This window comes from Acanthochromis polyacanthus, chromosome 8 (genome assembly GCF_021347895.1).
Source record: "Acanthochromis polyacanthus isolate Apoly-LR-REF ecotype Palm Island chromosome 8, KAUST_Apoly_ChrSc, whole genome shotgun sequence".
Taxonomy (NCBI): domain Eukaryota; kingdom Metazoa; phylum Chordata; class Actinopteri; family Pomacentridae; genus Acanthochromis; species Acanthochromis polyacanthus.
Window position 1 is genome coordinate 40,292,919 of NC_067120.1, and position 19,930 is coordinate 40,312,848.

Consider the following 19,930-nt stretch of genomic DNA (forward strand, 5'->3'; position numbering starts at 1 on the left):
GAATAATTTCTTCCAGAAGAGGCAGGAACATAGGGTGACCTATAAGAGTGGAGGTAGGAGCACACAGGTAGACTACATCTTGTGTAAACGGTGTAATCTGAAGGAGATCAGTGACTGCAAAGTAGTGGTAGGTGAGAGTGTAGTCAGACAGCATAGGATGGTGGTGTGTAGGATGACCCTGGTGGTGAAGAAGATGAAGAGGGCAAAGGCAGAGCAGAGGACCAAATGGTGGAAGCTGAAAAAGGAAGAGTGTTGTATGACTTTCAGGAAAGAGTTGAGACAGGCTTTGGATGGTCAGGAGGTGCTTCCAGATGACTGGACATCTACAGCAAATGTGATCAGGGAGACAGGTCGGAGAGTACTTGGTGTGTCATCTGGAAGGAAAGGAGATAAAGAGACTTGGTGGTGGAATGAGGAGGTGCAGGAGTGGATCCAGAGAAAGAGGTTAGCTAAGAATAAGTGGGACACTGAGAGGACTGAAGAGAATAGACAGGAGTACAGGGAGATGCAGCGTAAGGTGAAAGTAGAGGTGGCAAAGGCCAAACAAGGGGCTTACGATGACTTGTATGCTAGGTTGGACAGTAAGGAGGGAGAGACTGACCTGTACAGGTTGGCAAGGCAGAGAGACAGAGATGGGAAGGACGTGCAGCAGGTTAGGGTGATAAAGGATAAGGATGGAAGTGTGTTGACAGGTGCCAATAGTGTGATGGGAAGATGGAAAGAGTACTTTGAAGAGTTGATGAATGAGGAAAATGAGAGAGAACGAAGAGTAGAAGAGGTGCCTGTTGTGGACCAGGAAGTAGCAAAGATTAGTAAGGATGAAGTGAGGAGGGCATTGAAGAGGATGAAGAGTGGAAAGGCACTTGGTCCTGATGATATACCTGTGGAGGTATGGAAGTGTCTCGGAGAGGTAGCAGTAGAGTTTCTGACTGGGTTGTTCAACAGGATCTTAGATAGTGAGAAGATGCCCGAGGAATGGAGGAGAAGTGTGCTGGTGCCCATCTTTAAGAACAAGGGAGATGTGCAGAGTTGTGGCAACTACAGAGGAATAAAGCTGATGAGCCACACGATGAAGCTATGGGGAAGAGTAGTTGAAGCTAGACTAAGGGCAGAGGTGAACATCTGTGAGCAGCAGTATGGTTTCATGCCAAGAAAGAGTACAACAGATGCAATATTTGCTTTGAGGATGTTGATAGAGAAGTACAGAGAAGGTCAGAAGGAGCTGCATTGTGTCTTTGTAGATCTGGAGAAAGCTTCTGACAGGGTGCCCAGAGAGGAACTGTGGTTTTGTATGAGGAAGTCTGGAGTGGCAGAGAAGTATGTTAGAGTGGTGCAGGACATGTATGAGGACTGTAAGACAGTGGTGAGGTGTGCTGTAGGAGTAACAGAGGAGGTCAAGGTGGAGGTGGGAGTACATCAGGGATCAGCTCTGAGCCCCTTCTTGTTTGCTATGGTGATGGACAGGATGACAGACGAGGTTAGACAGGAGTCTCCATGGACTATGATGTTTGCAGATGACATTGTGATCTGTAGTGAGAGCAGGGAACAGGTGGAGGAGAAGCTAGAGGCGTGGAGGTTTGCCCTGGAAAGGAGAGGAATGAAGGTTAGCCGCAGCAAGACGGAGTATCTGTGTGTGAATGAGAGGGACCCAAGTGGAAGAGTGAGGTTACAGGGAGAAGAGATCAAGAAGGTGGAGGATTTTAAGTACTTAGGGTCAACAGTCCAGAGCAATGGAGAGTGTGGAAAAGAGGTGAAGAAGTGTGTACAGGCAGGCTGGAACGGCTGGAGAAAAGTGTCAGGTGTGATGTGTGATAGAAGAGTTTCAGCTAAAATGAAAGGAAAGGTTTACAAAACTGTGGTGAGACCAGCCATGTTGTTTGGTCTGGAGACAGTGTCCCTGAGGAAAAGACAGGAGGCAGAGCTGGAGGTAGCAGAAGTGAAGATGCTGAGGTTCTCTTTGGGAGTGACCAGGATGGATAGGATCAGGAATGAGTCCATCAGAGGGACAGCACATGTTAGAGGCTTTGGAGATAAAGTCAGAGAGGCCAGACTGAGATGGTTCGGACATGTCCAGAGGAGAGAGAGTGAATATATTGGTAGAAGGATGCTGAGTTTCCCACTGCCAGGCAGGAGGCCGAGAGGAAGACCAAAGAAGAGGTTTATGGATGTGGTTAAAGAGGACATGAAGGTAGTTGGTGTGAGAGAAGAGGATGCAGCAGACAGGGTTAGATGGAGGCAATTGATTGGCTGTGGCGACCCCTGAAGGGAAAAGCCGAAAGGAAAAGAAGATTTTTAGAAATGATTGCAAACAATCTCCAGGAAAATGTATTCTGTATTTTCAAATGAAAAGATTTTACAAACATCAAGTCTGAAGTTACTGACTTGACATGCAAAGACTCATGTTGATTGGTGTTCCTGGCTGATTAATAGTTGTGTTGATTCTAAATCAAAATAAAGGGGGGTTGACCGAATCATGTCAAGTGGTGTCAAGTTGGCAGACTATCCCATTAAACTGAAACAGAATTAGTTGATATTCAGCATGATGAGACTGATTGTTTGGAATTGTCACTGTTCTTTTCAATAAAGCGAACTCAAAATCTGATAATTTCTCACTTTCCTTTCCTGTTTATGTGCTTTTTGCTGCAGATTCGACAACAGAGTGTTTAAAACGTCCAGAAACAAAACCTGTGAGTACAAAGTCCTCAATAAAATTAAATGATCAAGTGCTCCTTTCATCACAATAATACTTCTATAATAAATCTGCACGTGCTGAAAAAGTTTTAGCCCATCTTAAATGACTTTCTGAAGGGCACTGAATTATTGTGTTGTCTCCTCTGTTGTGATGATCAACATCATATGTTGTCATGATTAAGCAGAGCTACATGAAAGAAAAGATAACACAGCTGATTAAACTATGGTCCTGCAGCTGGAACACACGTTTACATACATCTGTAAAGACCATGTATATCATGATAGTCTTGACTTTCCAATAACTCCGAGAACTCTGAATTTTCAATGATGGAATCCTTGAAGCACGTGTCTTTGCCAAAAAGAAAAACAGGACTGCATTTAGATTCGTGAAAGATCGATTGGAGGTTTGCTGGAAATATGACAACAACTGCTAGATCAAAAATATACATACAGAAATGCTATTATTGCTAATATTGTCCATTTTCACATCAATTAGGTGCTTTTGGTTTCTGTCCACAATCTTCTGGTTTATGTTTGACTCCTCTGGACAGAATTGGTTCAGTTCAACTAAATTAGTTGTCTTTCTGATTCAGACTGGTTTCTTCATCAGTCCACAGGTTCTTGATGGGTTTGTGTCAGGACTTGGGAGACCAGTCTAGAACCTTCATTCCAGCCTGATGGAACCATTTCTTTACCACGTCTGATGTGTGTTTGGACTCATTGTCTTGTTGAAACATCCAACTGTGACCAAGATCAACCTTGTGCTGATGGTTTTAGGTTTTCCTGAAGAATGTGGAGGTGATCCTCCTTTTTCATTATTCCATTTACTTTGTGTAAAGCTCCAGTTCCACAGAGCATGATACTGCCACCTCCATGCTTGATGGTAGGTTTGGTGTTCTTGAGGTAAAAAAAGACCTGACCAAGACAGTCTGAAACCAGTCCTACAAAGGTCAAAAACCAGGACCAAAATTAAACCTAAACCAGTCAGAACCAGTCCAACATACAGTCTGAAACTGGTCCAGAAGCTCTTCTCGAAAGCCCCAGAGCATGATACTGCCAACTCCATGCCTGAGTTTAGGTTTGGTGTTCTTGGGGTTAAAGGCCTCACCTTCCTTTCTCCAAACATATTTCTGCTCAGTTTTTCTTCCATCTGACCACAGAACTTTCCTCCAGAAGGTCTTTTCTTTGTCCATGTGATCAGCAGTAGACTTGAGTGGAGCTTTAAGGTTCTGCTTCTAGAGGAAGAACTTCCTTCTTCATGGATCCTCTAGAACCCTGTAGACACTGACAGCTGTGTTCCAGCAGCTTCTCATCCATTCGGACCTGCTTTCTGATGGTTCTTGGTTGACTCTTGACCATCCTGACCAATGGTCTCTCAGCAGCAGATGGTAGTTTGTGTTTTCTTCCTGATGGTGGCAGTAGCACAACTGGACCATGAACTTTATTCTGACAAACAGATGATTCTGGATCTGAAGCTGCTTCATAATGGCTCCAAGTGAATTTCTGACTTGTTCACGTCAATGATTTGCTTTTTCAGTCCTGAGCAGAGCAGACTCTACCACTATGATGTTTGTGGCTGCATCTAATGTTCCCTATCCCTGTTGAAATTTGCTCATCAGCTGTCAATACTCCAGAGAAATTAGTAAGAAAATTTGATTAACCCAATTTTCTACATCAGCACTGATAATTCAAGGTGTTGTATTTGTATCTTTGAGTCAGCAGATTTAGTCATATTTACAGAAAAACTTGAATCAGTCTTTGAAAGAACCAAAAAATATGTTATTTTTTGTGACAAAGTTTCATGTGATTCAATGACTTCATCATCACAAAAGAATTAAAGGAATAATTGGAAACTCCAGTCTGAGGTCTTTGCAAGTGTCTGAAAACTTTTGTTTACAACTATATGTGACTGGAATAAGAGCATGAACATCTGTAGCTCTGATGAGATCATTAGCGGCTCATTGTGTCGGCAGCTGAAGATGTAATGGGAACGTGAAGAAGAGTGGATGGATGTGGGGGTCAGGTGGGAGGGTGTGAGGTCATCTGGTGGACAGGTGGAGGATGATGGGAAAAGAACAGGCCTGAAGCATGGATTATCATGAGCATGGACCCCAGACACAAACTTACCACAGACCCCTACCTACCCAATCAGGTAGCAGGCCTACAGACACACTGTGTGGCTTCACTAAGGACAGAGTTTGGTCTGAAATAACAGAGGGAGACCTGCAACCACACTGTTTACCTTTGAACCTAATGTATCCTGATGCACAACCAGTAAATATGATGGTTTAAGACAACTCCTCAGCAGATACTTCCATGTGTCCAGTCAGGTTTCTGATGCTGTTGGTGTTCTTCCATCAGGTGTCTCTGACGTTAAACTGGAGCCAAACACAGCTGACACAGAGCCGGACCTTTCTGAGGACAACCCAGAGCTGATGAAGGTGAGAGAAAAATGACTATACACTGATATTTCAGACAGTTTTCAGGGCTCAGCGTACAGCAGGTCACAGATAACAGCTCAGATAGTCGTGTAGCAGTGGCTCTGGTCTGATCATTTCCAGTTTAGATAGATAGATAAATAGATAGATAGATTAAGCCTTTATTAATCCCACAGCTGGGAAATTACCATTGTACAGCAGCAATAGAACACTGAATAAGACAGAGATTGCAGCACACAGAAAGCACACAGTGCATATATATATATATAAATATGAAAATTTTCTTCAGAAGAAGAAGGGAAACAAACAGTATCTACAGCAGATTTTTTGAAATTGCACAGTGTCATTATTTACATTTTTTATTGCACACTTTGTAAATGGGTGAACAGAAACTACTGGGAGCTTGATTGTAAAGTGTGACTGCAGCAGGAAGGAAGGACTTGCGGTATCTCTCCTTTAGGCACCGCGGGTGAAGCAGTCTGCCACTATACGAGCTGCCCATTGATCTTACTGTTTCCTACAGGGGGTGGGAGGTGTATTTTTGATAGACAACAGTTTTGTCATCATCCTCCTGTCTCCCACCACCTCCACAGGATCAAGGGGGCAGCCCAGGACAGAACTGGCTTTCTTTACCAGTTTGAGAGCTTCCAGATTACAGAAACACATTGATGGTTTCTGTCCACCAATGTGTGTCCATTACGGACTGGTTCTGAGTTCTGATATTAACTGGTACTGCTAAGCGATTGGGTCAGTAATTCAGTACCGTTAGGCTCCTTGACAAATGATGCAGTTATTGGTCTTTGTGGCATGTATTGTCCAACGTTACTTCATGCTAATGTAGACCCCAACCGTACCCTAATAATGATGCAGCTACCGGGATTAGGTGAGGAGGAATGACACTGCATTGTTGTTCTGATGAGAAATTTATGGTGGAAGACTTAGAACCCATTCACTACAGTGGAGTCTAAAGAGTTTAGGTCTGTCAGACAGCTGTCTGTAGGTCTGCTAAGTAAATGATGAAGTTGTGTTCAGGCCTCCTCAACAACATCAGATAGAGTTTTCTCCACAGCAGGGGAACAGTTAGAAAAACTGTTGATGGGTGGGATAAATAATACAGGAGAGAAAGTCTTAAGTTCTCTTCTCCATTGATCTGATTAGTTTTTCTTTCTTAACCATTTCTGTTTGCTTCAGAAAAGCTGATAGTACAGATCAGTGCTTCTGTTTTGTTCCCAAACTATACAGTTCACTGAGTTTGTGCTGCTCAGCTCAGTCTAAGAAGCAGCTGCATGATAAGTCACACAGGAGGCTCTGTCAGTTTGTGGAAAATAATCTGTCAAAGAACATCTGAATGGCCAGAGTCAATGAGAAGTAAAACAAGACATGGAGTTGCCCAGTTTGTGGCAAAAATAACTTATTTTTTTTTCAAAGCTTCTCTTTTCATGTCTTTATTTTCTGCACCAAATTATAGAGGAGTATTGATAAGAGTATTGATTAAGTACCAGTATCAGTAAGCAGTACTGGTTTTGGTAAAATCCAACCAATCCCCATTCCTACCTACACTTGGGATATTTTTTTTAGTCGTACATGTTCTTTGGGGAAATCTGTGCTTGGACTGGATTCAGGCATCTTTCCAGCACAGCCTTCCCTGTCAAAACGTTTTAAAATGGTAAATTTCTTCTCTTTCCATTACACCTTTTTGTGCTATTTTCAGTCAAACAGACCAAGTAAATCTTTGTGATTTGTTTTTATTTGCACTTTACACAGTGTCTCAACTTCAGTGGAAATATCTGTTGTATCTTGATGGTTCACTTCATATCATTTCAGAGGTGATGTGCTCCGCTGTCTCAGATTTTAGGTTTTTTGAGTTTACGTATTGTTATTTGGGCCTAAAAACTTAGCAAAATATTTTTCAGTATTTTTTACATTTCAAACCTGAACTTTTTTCTATTTCACCCTCAACAAAGAAACAAACATTCAAAAACAAAGGTCCAAATGATTGAATGACTCCATCAGAGGCAAAATCTTTCATTACTGGCCTTTGAAAAAAAGACAAATGTCATGAATTTTCAAACAAGGTCGATGCTGAAGTCTGTAAAATCAGTAGCTGATGTGTGTATGGCAGGCAAAGGTTTCAGTTTTTTGTTTTTTTCAACAATCCAAATGGTTCATTTTATTTGTAGGACCACTAGATCTGGTGTGCTTAGTGGTCTATATATTGTTATTGCAAGTCAGAGTCACAGCTTGTTTACATTTTGTCTTCATGTTGATAATTATTAACATATGAGATGTATTTACTGGTGTCTGAATGTGTGATAAAAATAATAATAATAATCATAACAGTAATATTGAAAGACATTTTACATGTCATTTCACCACAAGGCAAGTGAAAAGGAGATAATACTGTACTAAAGAAAAAAGAAAAAATGCAAAGAACTCATCCTTCTTCAATAGATTTCATTATTTCAAAGTTTCATTATTATTATTGTAATTACTATTACTATTATTGTTATTATTGTTCTTCTTCTCCTTCTTCTTCTTAATTTATTTAAAATGGGACCATGTATATATAAAACATAAATATTGCCATTTGATTTATTGTAGCCAGAGTTAGCTTTTAGCTAGTTTGCATCTACAGTCCCTTGGCAGGTCCACAATAAAAACATCACAACCTTAAAATGTCACAAAAAAGCTGGGACTATAAAATACATGACACTGTCAAGAAAACATTATACACACTCACACACAAACACAAATTAAAAAGACATCAGTGGTTGCAGTTTTGAGTGTCCTTCAGCAGGTTTTTCAGTTTGTTATTGAAACTGCCGACAGAAACACAGTTCTTCATGTCATCAGGGCGTTCCACTGAGTCATAGCTTTTACAGAAAAAGCTGATGACCCAAAAGTGGTGCATCAAAAAGGTGTTAAACAGTCACTGGTGGAAGATATCCTTGTGGATTTTATGGATTGTGCCGAGAAATAACGAATAAGCCAATCTATTTAAAATTTTTCAAACACATATTCAAGAATAACTTAAAATTTTCAAAGTTTAAAAGACGATGCTGATCTTTAATCCTGCAGCGGTGGTTTGCAGTGATTTGTTGTCCAGGATTTTCAAAGTCTGTTTGTAAAGAGACTCCAAGTGGTTTGATGAATGCCTGCCCAGCTGGTCCCCAACATGTGATGCAATACGACATGTGGGACAGGATCGTGTCATTATTGTGAGGTTTAAAAGAGCTAATTAATTTTATGACACTGTACGTTCTAACATAAGATGTACGGCTTGTTCTGTGTGGTGAAAGCGATAGATCTGTAGAAGCTACCAAGCAGCGCCTCTGTTTTCTTGTTAGGAGCAATCACTGATGTTAGAATCTGGTGACATTGCAGCATCTGGCAGGTAAGTTGATACCAAGCTGCATCAAAATATAGTTTTACAATCCACGTTTATTTTTTCAACACTGTCTCACTCCCAGTTTTGTAGGTTTGTAGTCATATGCTGTATATTAAATTCATCACCTCAGTAAAGTGTGGACAGACAGAATATGTGTTGGCTTTACACACCTTGGTTATTTGTCTTAAAACACCTCATGTTTGTTTCTGAATTCCAGATTCCATCAATCTTCACACCTGAAATGCAAACAGAGTCTGAACAAATCTTATACAGGTAATAAACATATTGAAATACTTTAAACTGTTTCAGCTGCTTTCAGTCTGTCACTCTTAGCAAAGTTTTTTTTCTGAAATACCACATTGCTGGTTCCACAGTAAGATCCTCCGAAGCTCTGTTTGATGAAGCTGCTGTGCTTTAGCAGGAAGTCAAATTGCCACCCTGTCCAGTTGGGGGGCTGATGAGCAACACTGGTAGGCTCCCTGAGGAAACTGGTTTGGGGAGAGACCAGACAGCAAGATTCAGAAACCTCATGACAGTTTAAAAAAAAAAAAAAGAGGAGAAGCCGCCACTTCGCACAGGTTAAGGAAACTGTGACCTTCTCCTAGAGCAGGCCTGGAGGAGGAGCGGCACATCTGGTGCCCAAGCCTTGGGGTCACGTGGGGTTCGGTCAGGCAGGAGTGACATGGTTCCACCGCCCAGTAGGCCTACCATCTGCAAGGCTGGAAATTGGGGTCGGTTGCTATGCCCACCGGGCAGTAGGCAGAAGTGGGTGCCTGGGCATGCTGCCCCCTGGTGGTGTAGACTAGTTCTGGGGATGTGGAACCTCACCTCACTGGTGGTGAAGGAACCTAATTGGTGCGAGAGGTGGAGCAGTACGACTAGGTATAGTTGGGCTCACCTCCACGCACAGCAAGGGTTCTGGAACCAGAATCCTGATGAGGGGTTGGATTCTCTTCTTTTCCAGTGCTGCCCAGGGCGAGAGATTCCAGGCAGGTGTGGGGATACTCACGAGCCCAGGTGGTATCCTGAAGGGGCACCACCTGGGGTCTCCATAGTTCTCCTGGGGGTCTTGAACACTCACGTGGCAATGATGGAGAGAATTGGAGGGGGGTGATTGGGAGGAACAGCCTGTCCGATCTGAATCTGAGCAGTGTTTTGTTATTAGACTTCTGTGCTACTCATACACTGGCCATAACAAACACCATGTTCAAACATAGGGTTGCTCATAAGTGTACCTGGTACCACCTTAGGTCAAAGGTCGATTATCAACTTCGTAGTCGTATTGTCAGACCTGCGGTCATATGTGTCGGATATTTGAGTCAAGAGAGGTACAGAGCTGTCAACTGTTTACCACCTGGTGGTGACTTGGATCCGATAGTGGGGAAGACTATCGGACGGACCTTGCAAACCGAAACGTGTAGTGAGGGTGAACTGGGAACGTCCGGTGGAGGACCCTGTGTGGCAGAAGCCCATGTTTTGTGTTTCCAGAGGCAACCCAAAAACCCACTGGTGGACACCAGCAGCGAGGGGTAGCCATCAGGCTGAAAAAGGAGGATTTTCAGGCCAGACTGGTCGGAGGTCTCCTGAAGCAACTGTTAGATTTCTAGTGGCCAAAAGGGTGCAGCTGCGGAAGATGTGAGCTTAAACTTGGATGTGGAAGAGTTATGGAGTATTGGTTAGGACTTTCAGTTGGCCGTGAAGAAGTTTTGGCAAACCAGTTTGATACCCCAGGAACAGAGCAGGGGCTGTATACAGCTTGGAGGGAGACACTGTTGACCTGAAGTGGGACATTGTTGGGTGGTGGAAAGAGCACTTCGAGGAGTTCCTGAATCTAGTAAACATGTCCTCTGCAGAGGAGGTGTGTCAAGTGTGAATGAGATTCGCTCTGAGATGCTGAAGGCTCTGGACATGGTCGGACCATCTTGACTGAGTGTCACATGGGCATTGAGTACAGTACCTAAGGAGTGACAGACCAGGGTGGTGGATCCCATCTTCAAGAAGGGCGATCAGAGAGTGTGTTCCAACTACTGGGTATCACAACTTCTTAGCCTCCCGGAAAGTTTCCTGAGGGTGCAGGAAGGGAGGCTCTGACCGACTGTCAAACCTTGAACCAGGAGGAACCAGCGCGATTCCCGTCCTGGTCGTGAGACGGTGGAACAACTCTTTATTTTGTGGAGCTGCTGAGGGGGTCATAGGAGTTCAAGCTGCCAGTCCACATGTGCTTTGTGGATCTGGAGAAAGGCCTACGACGGTGTCCCCAAGGGCTCTGTGGGAATCTGCCAGAGTATGGTGTACCGGGCTCACTGATACGAGCCATTCAGTTTCTGTACAACCAAGATGAGAGTTGTCTGCATACTCGGTACAAAAGTCAGACACATTTCCAGTGGGGGTTGGACTCTGTCAGGGTTGCCCCTTGTCTCCAATCCTGTTTGTGGTCTTCATGGACAGGATCTGAAGGTGCAGTCAGGGTGAGGAGAGTGTCTGGTGTGGGGAACTCAGGATTGCATCTCTGCTTCTTGAGATGATGTGGTTCTGTTGGCTTCCTCAGAGCTTCAGCAGCACTGGAGCGGTTTTGCATTCGAAGTATGAAGTATTGAGGATGTAGAATCAGAACCTCCAAGTCCGAGACTATGGTTTTCTACTAGAAACTGGTAGATTGCTCCCTTCTGGTTAGGAAGGATTGTTTCCCTAAGTGATGCAGTTCAAGTATCTTTTTCACAAGTGATGGGAAAGTGGAGCGAGAGATGGACAGGAGGATTGGTGCAGCATCAGCAGTAATGTGGGCATTGTACCCAAAACCGTCATGCGTGAAGAAGGAGCTAAGCCACAAGACAAAGCTCTCGATTTACCAGTCCATCTACCTTATAGTCCTCACCTTTGGTCATGAGGCTGGGTAGTGACCCAAAGAATGAGATTGTGGGTACAAAATGAGCTTCCTCCGCAGGGTGACTGAGCTCAGCCTTAGAGAGTAGGATGAGAACCTCAGACATTCCAGAGGGAGCTTAGATTAGAGGTGCTGATCCTTCATGTCAAAAGGAGCCATTTGGATGCCTCTATGGGGACTTCTGGTGGTTTTCCAAGCACATCCACCTTGGAGGAGACCCTGGAGTAGACCCAGAACCCACTGGAGTGATATGTATCTCATCTGGCCTGGGGAACGCCTTGAGTTCCCTAGGAAGAGCTGGAAAGCATCACAGGGAGGATAGGACATCTGGCAATGACCTGTTTCATTCGCTGCTTCCGCGGACTCGACCCCGAACAAGAAGAAGACAGTGGATGGATGGATGGATGGATGGATGTGTATTGTAAACTAGGAATTGCTGAAGATGAAACAAAAAATCTGTTGCAGGGTGGATGGAAGAGAGAGAATGAAGCATACGGACTGGCTTTTATAGCCTTTTATACCCAGTGACATGAATCAGCAGAAGACCTTCTGTGTCAGTGGTTCTTTGATGTAGGTTAAGTGGTAGGTTGGTAGGAGAAGTGTCACACATTATCAAATTAGGACCACTTGTCACAACAAAGTGACGCATCCTAAACCAAAATTCAGGACAAATATCTTAACTACAGTACAACTGTAGCATCCGCTGACATATTGTTGTACTGCAGTTTGCAGCAGATTTTAAAGCTACATTATCTCCAGTGGTTTCTGTTGTTTTCCTAAAGTTGTTGTCCTTTTTTTCTCTCATCTGTCAACATTAAATGGAGTCTGATTAACATCCAGAACAGTGGTAATAAAGCGTTTTCATTTCAGGGTTCCACAGGCTTACTGCAGTTTTTCAGCCTTTCTTTGTCCTGTAGTTCAAGTGTACTGGCCCAGGTGTGTTCCAGTGTGCTGAGACTGGAGTGGTGTTTGATATGACTCAGGAGGCGGAGCTGATGTACGGGATCGTTCAATGGGATGAGAGTCGCCTCGAACCGACTGGCAGAGAAGCTGCAGGACCGCTGTTCAACATCCAGTGTTCTGAGGATGCAGTCCGTCGGCTCCACTTCCCACACTGTGAAACAAAGGATGGTAAGCAGTGTGCTCTCGAGCTGTTATGCAGTGAAATCACTAACTTAACATCTGTATTATTTTCTGGTACTTTGTTAAATTTGTTGCATTTAGTAAACCACAGTAAAAAAAAAAAAGTTGTTATGGAGTTTATCTATATACCAAATGCACCCATCAGACAGATGAATGACAGGATGGGGTGGACTAGAGATCCTTGGCATGTTCTGAAATTAATATCAGCAAATTCATCTGAAGTGAAAATAATCAGGCAGAGATTAAGCAGTCTGAAGTTTAACATTTCTGTGCTCCTACAGCGCTGCGTATCGATGGACTGCTGTCTATTGCCCACTTCACTGATGATGGAATGAGCATCTTGAAGCCGCTGCAGATCACTGACACTCATGTGGTCGTGAAGGTCGCTCACCTCTCTCTCTTTGGTCTCATCTGGGATCCTGTTAAAAGGCGACTCTCACGCCGAGTAAAGGGCCAAATAGTGCTGTTCCTTCGGCCTCCAATCAGAGGGTCTCAGACACTTGATGTGTTTCTGCTGCAGAAGAATGTCTCTGTAAAAGAGGTAAAGTGATCAGATGTGTGTCTCATGCTGTGGTTGTAATCAGAACCCAATTGAACTGTCAACCCCGTCAACCTTCTCTATCTTTACTGGCTACCAGTTGCTATCTTGCCTCTGTTCTGGTGTCCTGGTCTCTCCTAACTGGTAACCAATGACCTACTACTACTTCCACTGTCTTTCTTCTTTCCTGGTAGGATCCCGGGCTGATCAGACATATTCTGTAATTCTCATCTATAGAACTTTGGACAATATCCAAGGTTCTAAATACCTCTATACTCTATTTATAAATAAATAGAGCAGACTACTTGATCATTCACACTATGATAAATGTGTTCTTCTGTTGAAGGTTGCTGCCCAACAAGGAGACGCAAAGAACATCAAGATCTCAGCTGACTGTTTTCTCAGCTTTGGTCGGAGTTACAGTGTCCGCTGTGAACAGGAGGCTTGAAAATACAGCCGACGGTACGTGAAATCTCACATGGTTATGAAGAAAATGATATTGGAAACTAATTCACAGAAAGGGAGGGGTGGATAAACATTTATTTCTGCTGTCATAGTGATGTGTTTGTGTTGGTTTTCAGCGTGCACACTTTTGTTCAGATTTTGGACCCAATTTCCACCCAACATTTGAGGTTTTCCTGATGACAAATCCAGATTTAGTGACTTTGATGGTCCAAGACCAAGAGGAGACAGAAGTCTGGAAACGTGATGTTCATCTGAAAGGTAAAGGCTTCACCCTTCTGCAGCTGCAGAAATGACTTCTTCTGCTACAGAGATGTTTGTTGAAAGTCACCAGATATCACCTTTAATCCCTTCCTTTTGATATAAAAATTCTGCCAGGGTGTTTCAGTGTGTTGTTAATAGTTTGGTTTAAACAGCTTTGATTGCACTCTTTTGCAGATGTGCACATAGTCAGCCGCAGACATTACATGTGTGGTTGGTGCTATTGTACTACTTCACAGTCTGATGGAGCCAGTGTGGGTCTCTGTTCTCGATGTGGTTCTTGTTGGTTATCTACCTGTTCTGAGCATGTGCACTGTTACAGCATTCTCATAAATTCTGGAATATCTAACGCTGGTTGCTGGAAGAAAACTGTCCATGTGGAAACATCAGAAAAACAGACTAAAAGTTTTGCTGGCAGCAAACTGAAGTAGAACAATGCTGCTGTAGAAATACTAGTTTGTCATTAAACATGTTTTCTCCCATTTTCTTCCAGATCAAAGAAGGGACACAGAGCAGACAGACCAACCACAGAGTGTCCAACCACAGAGTGTCCAACCACAGAGTGTCCAACCACAGAGTGTCCAACCACAGAGTGTCCAACCACAGAGTGCCCAACCACAGAGTGACCAACCACAGGACTGGCTGTTATCAGTTCGGACACGGTTGATTCAGGGATTGTCAGACGTTCCTGTCAACCAACTCCTGGACAGACTCTATGACCAGAGAGTTATCAGTGAAGAAGAGAAGGATGTCATCAGAGCACAGATCGGAGCAGATAAAGCACGGCAGCTCATCGACCGGGTTCATAGAAAAGGACCTGATGCTGTTTCACGTCTGAAAACTGCTCTTAGTGAGGTCGATCCATTCCTTTTCAACAACCTGAACCTGACGTAAAAACCAGAAAGTGTGGACATGAGATGGTTACCTCCTGTAAGAGCTGGCCTGTGGACACTCACATCACCTTTAAATGACAAGCTCTGCTGTTTAAAGACTTTGACTCTGAAACTGATTTAGTCTCTGTAATCCAACTAAACCTGGACGGCTTCTGACATGTTGAGCAGGTTCCACTGAGCAGGTGTGTCTGCAGGAAGTCGGTCTCTGGATTCAGCAAAGATGAAGATGAGGTGGTTCAATCTAAGATGAGACTCAGAGTTTTTGTTTCTGCCACTAGATGGAGACGGATCACTGCTGCATGAGGCAGGAATGAAAGCCAGAGAAACAACACAAAGATATGAGTGCAGATTCTACACCTCATCCTGACAGAGATTCTGCTCAAATCTTTATTTTTTTTCCCTCTAAAAACACTGGTGGTGCAGTGACTGTTTTAGAACAGAAATATGCTGTATTAGGACTTCTTCAGACTGAAGGACTTTTAATTTATTGACTGACTGACATGTTGTAGTACTTCTTATTGCAGCGTAGATTGGAAAAATGAGCTCCCAGAATATGACCAAAGTAATCAGTGACATTACACGTCATCTAATGTTTAAATTGCAGCCCAGATCAGATGGAGAATAAAATCCTCTTCTCTAAATGTGAAGTGACTGTAGGCCTTTCCTTCATTCAGTGCTGATAAACTAGATGAAATATAGAATGTGTCCAGGGTCACCTTAAAGCGAACCTCTGCTGTTGATGCTGTGACGTCTGTCTTCATCTCAGGTGTCTCATGTTCACTGTGAGGATCTTCTGAGTGAAGCCAACAGAAGGAAAACCTCATCTGCTTGTGAAGGAGATTGAATGGATGACATCCTCAGTGAACCACTTCCTGTTTAGCTTTCACTGTGCAGAGCAGTAATCAAAGCAAAGGGTGGCTGTTTTGAAGAATCGAAAATATAAAACATGTTTTGATTTATTTCACATTTTTTTGTTACCTACATAATTCCATGTGTTCATTGATAGTTTTGATGCCTTCAGTGAGAAACTAGAATGTAGATAGTCATGAAAATAAAGAAAAACCATTAAATTTTTGCCTCAGTGAAATTATTGGCGGTGAATTTGTTTTTCATTGAATATTTTTCATGGAACTGATTGAAATGGGTGATTGACTTTAGGGGTGGGATTAAATAAGTTTTAACTTCTTCAAACATGTTGAATTTGTGTTTTCTTCTCATTCTCCTCATATGAGAACATGCATGATGGATTATTTTAGTTGGTTAGTGGACACCATGAAGCTGACATGTCTCCACAGGTGTCAGCTTCAGGGAGTAACTGAGTACTTTTACTGGAGTACTGTGCAGTGTTGAGCTGCTTGTACTTTACCATCATCTCCTGCTGCGTTCTCAAAGAAGTGCTGAACCTTTTACTGCTTTGATGTTTGAGTTCATGATGAAGAACAAAACGTGATCTGGTTGTGATTCAGAAGTGTTAGTCTGAATAAAAGCAGCCGGTGTAACTAAAAGCAGTTAAAGTGAGCTCCATGAAGTGGAACACTAACGTGGTCTGAGGACAGGAAGTTGGATGGATGTTCAGTGAAGCTCAGTGAGCCTAAATGTCACATGTGTGTGTTGTGTGGATGAGTGTTTGATGGTTGAAGGGTGATAAGCAGCAGCTGAGCTCAGAGATAAGTGGACTGTGAGGCCACACAGCGACTGTTTGTGGTGAGATAGCTGAACTTCATGCCCATAAAGATGGTGAACAGCTCTGGATGTCTCACTGCATCACAACTTTGGTTCACTCTGCAGAGCTCCAGTTCACTGATCACACCTGACAGAGTTTGATCCTAATCAGTGAAAACATGCTGATCAGCTGACAGCGTTCTTCTTTCAGTGCTGGAACAACAACTGCAGCAGCAGCGTGTCTCTGATCAGTCTGTCCAGAACAGTTAGTAAATGTGTCTTCAGCTGAGCAGCATCAGGGCATGAGTTGAAGGCAGGAAACCACACAGCTGTAGTTAGATGTAGTCATTTGATCTCCAGGAAACAGTTGAGGAGCAGTTCTGAGTGAGACAAAAACATTAGAAGGAAATGAACAGTTCAGACTCCATTTTACAGTCGACAGAGGAGGACAACAAGGTGAGCGTTAGTTTAATGTTATTATTGTTCTGCTGTCAGAAAACCTTCTTTGTGTTCTTGGTGTTTTTACATCACAGGATTGTTTTAATACTGACTGCTGAGGAAGCTTTTATCTGGTGAATGATCTTTACAGAAAACTGCTTCACTTTGTCCTCTACATTTTAAACTGGACAGATATTTAAAGATGTCAGGAACTAAAGGTGTGTTGGTGCAGCAGAGAACCAGGTCCAGAAGAAGGAACCTCTGTTGGAGTTCTCCTTGATAAACTAGGATCTGAAAGTATTTCCAACACTTTGACAGTTTTCCAACATAAATGAAGAGTTTGACGTGTCAGAGATCAACTGCAGACGTTTGGATTTGTTATCAGAGGTGAAATATAACGAGGAAAGAGGAAACTGAACTGTTCAATTTTCTCTCAGAGGACTTTTCAGAATTTATTTCTCTGGACAAAGAATCTGAATGTAGACAAATCCAAACTTGTGTGCTTCTTTGACTTTTGTTATTTCTTGAGCTCTCAGTCAGTTTTGCTGGTTTTCCTCAGATTGACTGAAGTCCACAAGATGAGTGATTCTGAGGAGGAGGGTCTTCCATCCTCCAGCCGTCTGTCCATGAAGAGTGACCGGTCCAATGATATTTATCCTCCATATTTCAATAAAGAACCTGAACCTTCAGATGCAAAGTAAGAAAACTGCCTCCAACTTATTCATGTGTTTCCTTTATGATTCCATCTGTCAGTTATGTTGTGGATTTTAGTTGGTAGATTAAAATGAATGTTAAAAAGGTTTTTGTGACACAAATAGAAATCTTTTGTCCTGTTTTTCGCTCAGAATTGATCAGTGATTGATGAGAAAACAAATGTGTTTCAGCAGACAGAGATCAGAGTTTCCATCCTCCAGCCGTCTGTCCATGAAGAGCGACTGGTCCAAAGATGATCCTCCAGACTTCAGTAAAGAACCTGAACCCTCAGACACAAAGTAAGAAAGTGTTTGTGCTGTAAAGTGATCTGATGGAAGATGAAGGTTTTAGGATGAAGGAAGATGCTCTGCTGAAACAGTCACACAGTGGTCAGAATGCAGAACTCTTTCAGACTGAGATGGATCCTGGTCTGGGTTTTAGAAGCATAAGTTCTGATGGTGTTTCTGTAGTAAAACAGCTGAAAACCTGGATTTGACCATTTACAGTCAATATTCACACATCTTCAGTTCAACGTACACTGGTGAGCCTTTTAGTTTTGTACCTTTTTCGATTCAGGAAGTCCATAAAGCCCTTAAAACGGTAGACCATAGAAAACCATAGAAACTGCCAGCTGATTATGTAGCAGTACCGATTACAGTTCTTTTTGACCTCATAGTGAAAAAAAATTAAATTCCCTCGGTTTGGAAATCGGCTTTTGTTCTTCCTTTATTAAAAGGGGTGACCCAGTGGTTTTAACTAATTATAGACCAATATCTAATCTACCAGTGTTGGTCAAAATTCTGGAGGCTCTTGTGAGTGAGCAAGTAAAAACATTCCTGTACTCCAACGCTGTTTTAACAAAATATCAATCAGGCTTCAGGAAAAAACACTGCACCATCACAGCTGCAATGAAAGTGATAAATGACATTAGAGTTGCTCTTGACAAGAAACAGCACTGTGCATCACTTTTTATTGGTCTGTCCAAAGCCTTTGACACTGTTGACCATGATATTTTAAAACTTAGACTTCTTCATTCGGGACTCTCGGAGCATACAGTTGCTTGGTTTGCAAACTATACCTCAGTAATCGGACTCAGTGCATTAAATATGACAGTCTGTGCTCTGAATATGTTACTGTCCACAAGGGGGTGCCGCAGGGCTCTGTATTAGGTCCCCTTTTATTCATTATTTATATAAATGATCTGGGTATTAATGGGTCAGATGGTAATTTGCACTTTTATGCCGATGACACAGTTCTTTACTGCTGTGGATCAACTCTTGTTCAGGCTGTTGAATCCCTGCAGAAAGCTTTTATTGTGGTCCAGCACTCATTACTTGACCTGAAACTTGTTCTGAATGCAGAGAAGACTAAGCTTATGTTGTTCTCGAACTCTAGGAAGCGTCCACAAATGATTCCCTCAGTGTCTGCACGAGAGGGAAATGAAATAGAGGTGCTCCAGGTGTATAAATACCCGGGTGTCTGGATTGATGACTCCCTGACTTTCAAGCCACATGTGGAAAATCTTGTAAAGAAGCTGAGACTAAAACTTGGTTTTAATTTTCGAAACAAGTTGTGTTTTCCTTTTAGCGTTAAAAAGCAGCTTGTTGCTGCAACGTTTTTGTCTGTGTTGGGTTATGGAGATCTTTTGTACATGAATGCTTCTGCTCAAAGTCTCCAAATGCTTGACACTGTTTACCACGCTTCGTTGAGATTTATCACAAACTGTAAAATGTCAACTCGCCACTGTGCATTATACTCTCGGGTGGGATGGCCAGCTCTAGCCACCAGAAGGATCCATCACTGGTACATTTTCATATACAACACTTGGACTGCTGCCTACCTACATTTGCTCCTTAACAGCACAGACAAGTTGTGATCTTCACTCGCTCTGTTCACAAGATCACCTGTTGCTTTCAGTTCCGTATGTTCGTACTGAGCTGGGTAAAAAGGCTTTTGTTTATTCTGCACCTTCTGCCTGGAATATGTTGCAGAAAGACTTCAGATTAACTGAGTTAATCTCATTGAGTGCCTTTAAATCAAAACTGTGAGTTCTTGAGGCCATTTCCACAACTTGTACTTGTTTTTTTTTATAATTTGTTTGTACATGTTTATTTTTTTCGTATTTTAATCATGTTAATCATCTTAACTGTGTAATTTTAGAAGTGTTTTGTATTTGCTGCTGCCTATCTTGGCCAGGACTCCTTTGAAAAAGAGGTTCTTAATCTCAATGGGATCTTTCCTGGTTAAATAAAGGTTAAATAAAAACAAATGTTGAAGCCGCTCTAAAGATTTTTAGAGTAAAAGAATGTTCTCCAGATGTGTAGCTGATGTTGTGGTTGGTCTTCATTGGTTCCTGGTCCTGATGATCCAGATGTTTAAATGAAAGCTGAACGCTGTGTGTCTGAGGCTGCTGCTCTGTCACAGTTTCTCCATGATTTG

At 42.6% G+C, this 19,930-nt stretch overlaps 1 protein-coding gene and 2 long non-coding RNA genes across 18 annotated transcripts in view; 1 reads left to right on the plus strand and 2 right to left on the minus strand.

Annotated features, from left to right (window-relative positions):
• Nucleotides 1-19,930, plus strand: part of LOC110970697 (NACHT, LRR and PYD domains-containing protein 12-like) — a 274,641-nt gene that overhangs the window by 95,638 nt on the left and 159,073 nt on the right. Inside the window, exons 16-17 of one of the 15 annotated variants that reach the window (XM_051952558.1) lie at nucleotides 13,664-13,805; nucleotides 14,299-15,779. The exons of the other annotated variants lie outside the window; for them this stretch is intronic. Coding sequence (XP_051808518.1) covers nucleotides 13,664-13,805; nucleotides 14,299-14,699 — 543 coding nt within the window. The 3' untranslated portion in view covers nucleotides 14,700-15,779. Of the gene's footprint in view, nucleotides 1-13,663; nucleotides 13,806-14,298; nucleotides 15,780-19,930 lie in introns of those variants that run through there. 15 annotated transcript variants of the gene reach the window in all.
• The window catches only part of LOC127535223 (uncharacterized), a 133,962-nt gene that overhangs the window by 78,468 nt on the left and 35,564 nt on the right, over nucleotides 1-19,930 (minus strand). The window lies entirely within an intron of this gene.
• The window catches only part of LOC127535221 (uncharacterized), an 86,758-nt gene that overhangs the window by 51,353 nt on the left and 15,475 nt on the right, over nucleotides 1-19,930 (minus strand). Inside the window, exons 4-6 of one of the 2 annotated variants that reach the window (XR_007944001.1) lie at nucleotides 15,415-16,740; nucleotides 12,936-13,074; nucleotides 12,399-12,515 (exon numbers count right to left, since the gene is read on the minus strand). This is a non-coding gene — a long non-coding RNA (uncharacterized LOC127535221). Of the gene's footprint in view, nucleotides 1-12,398; nucleotides 12,516-12,935; nucleotides 13,075-15,414; nucleotides 16,741-19,930 lie in introns of those variants that run through there. The other variant, XR_007944000.1, reaches the window with a different exon arrangement.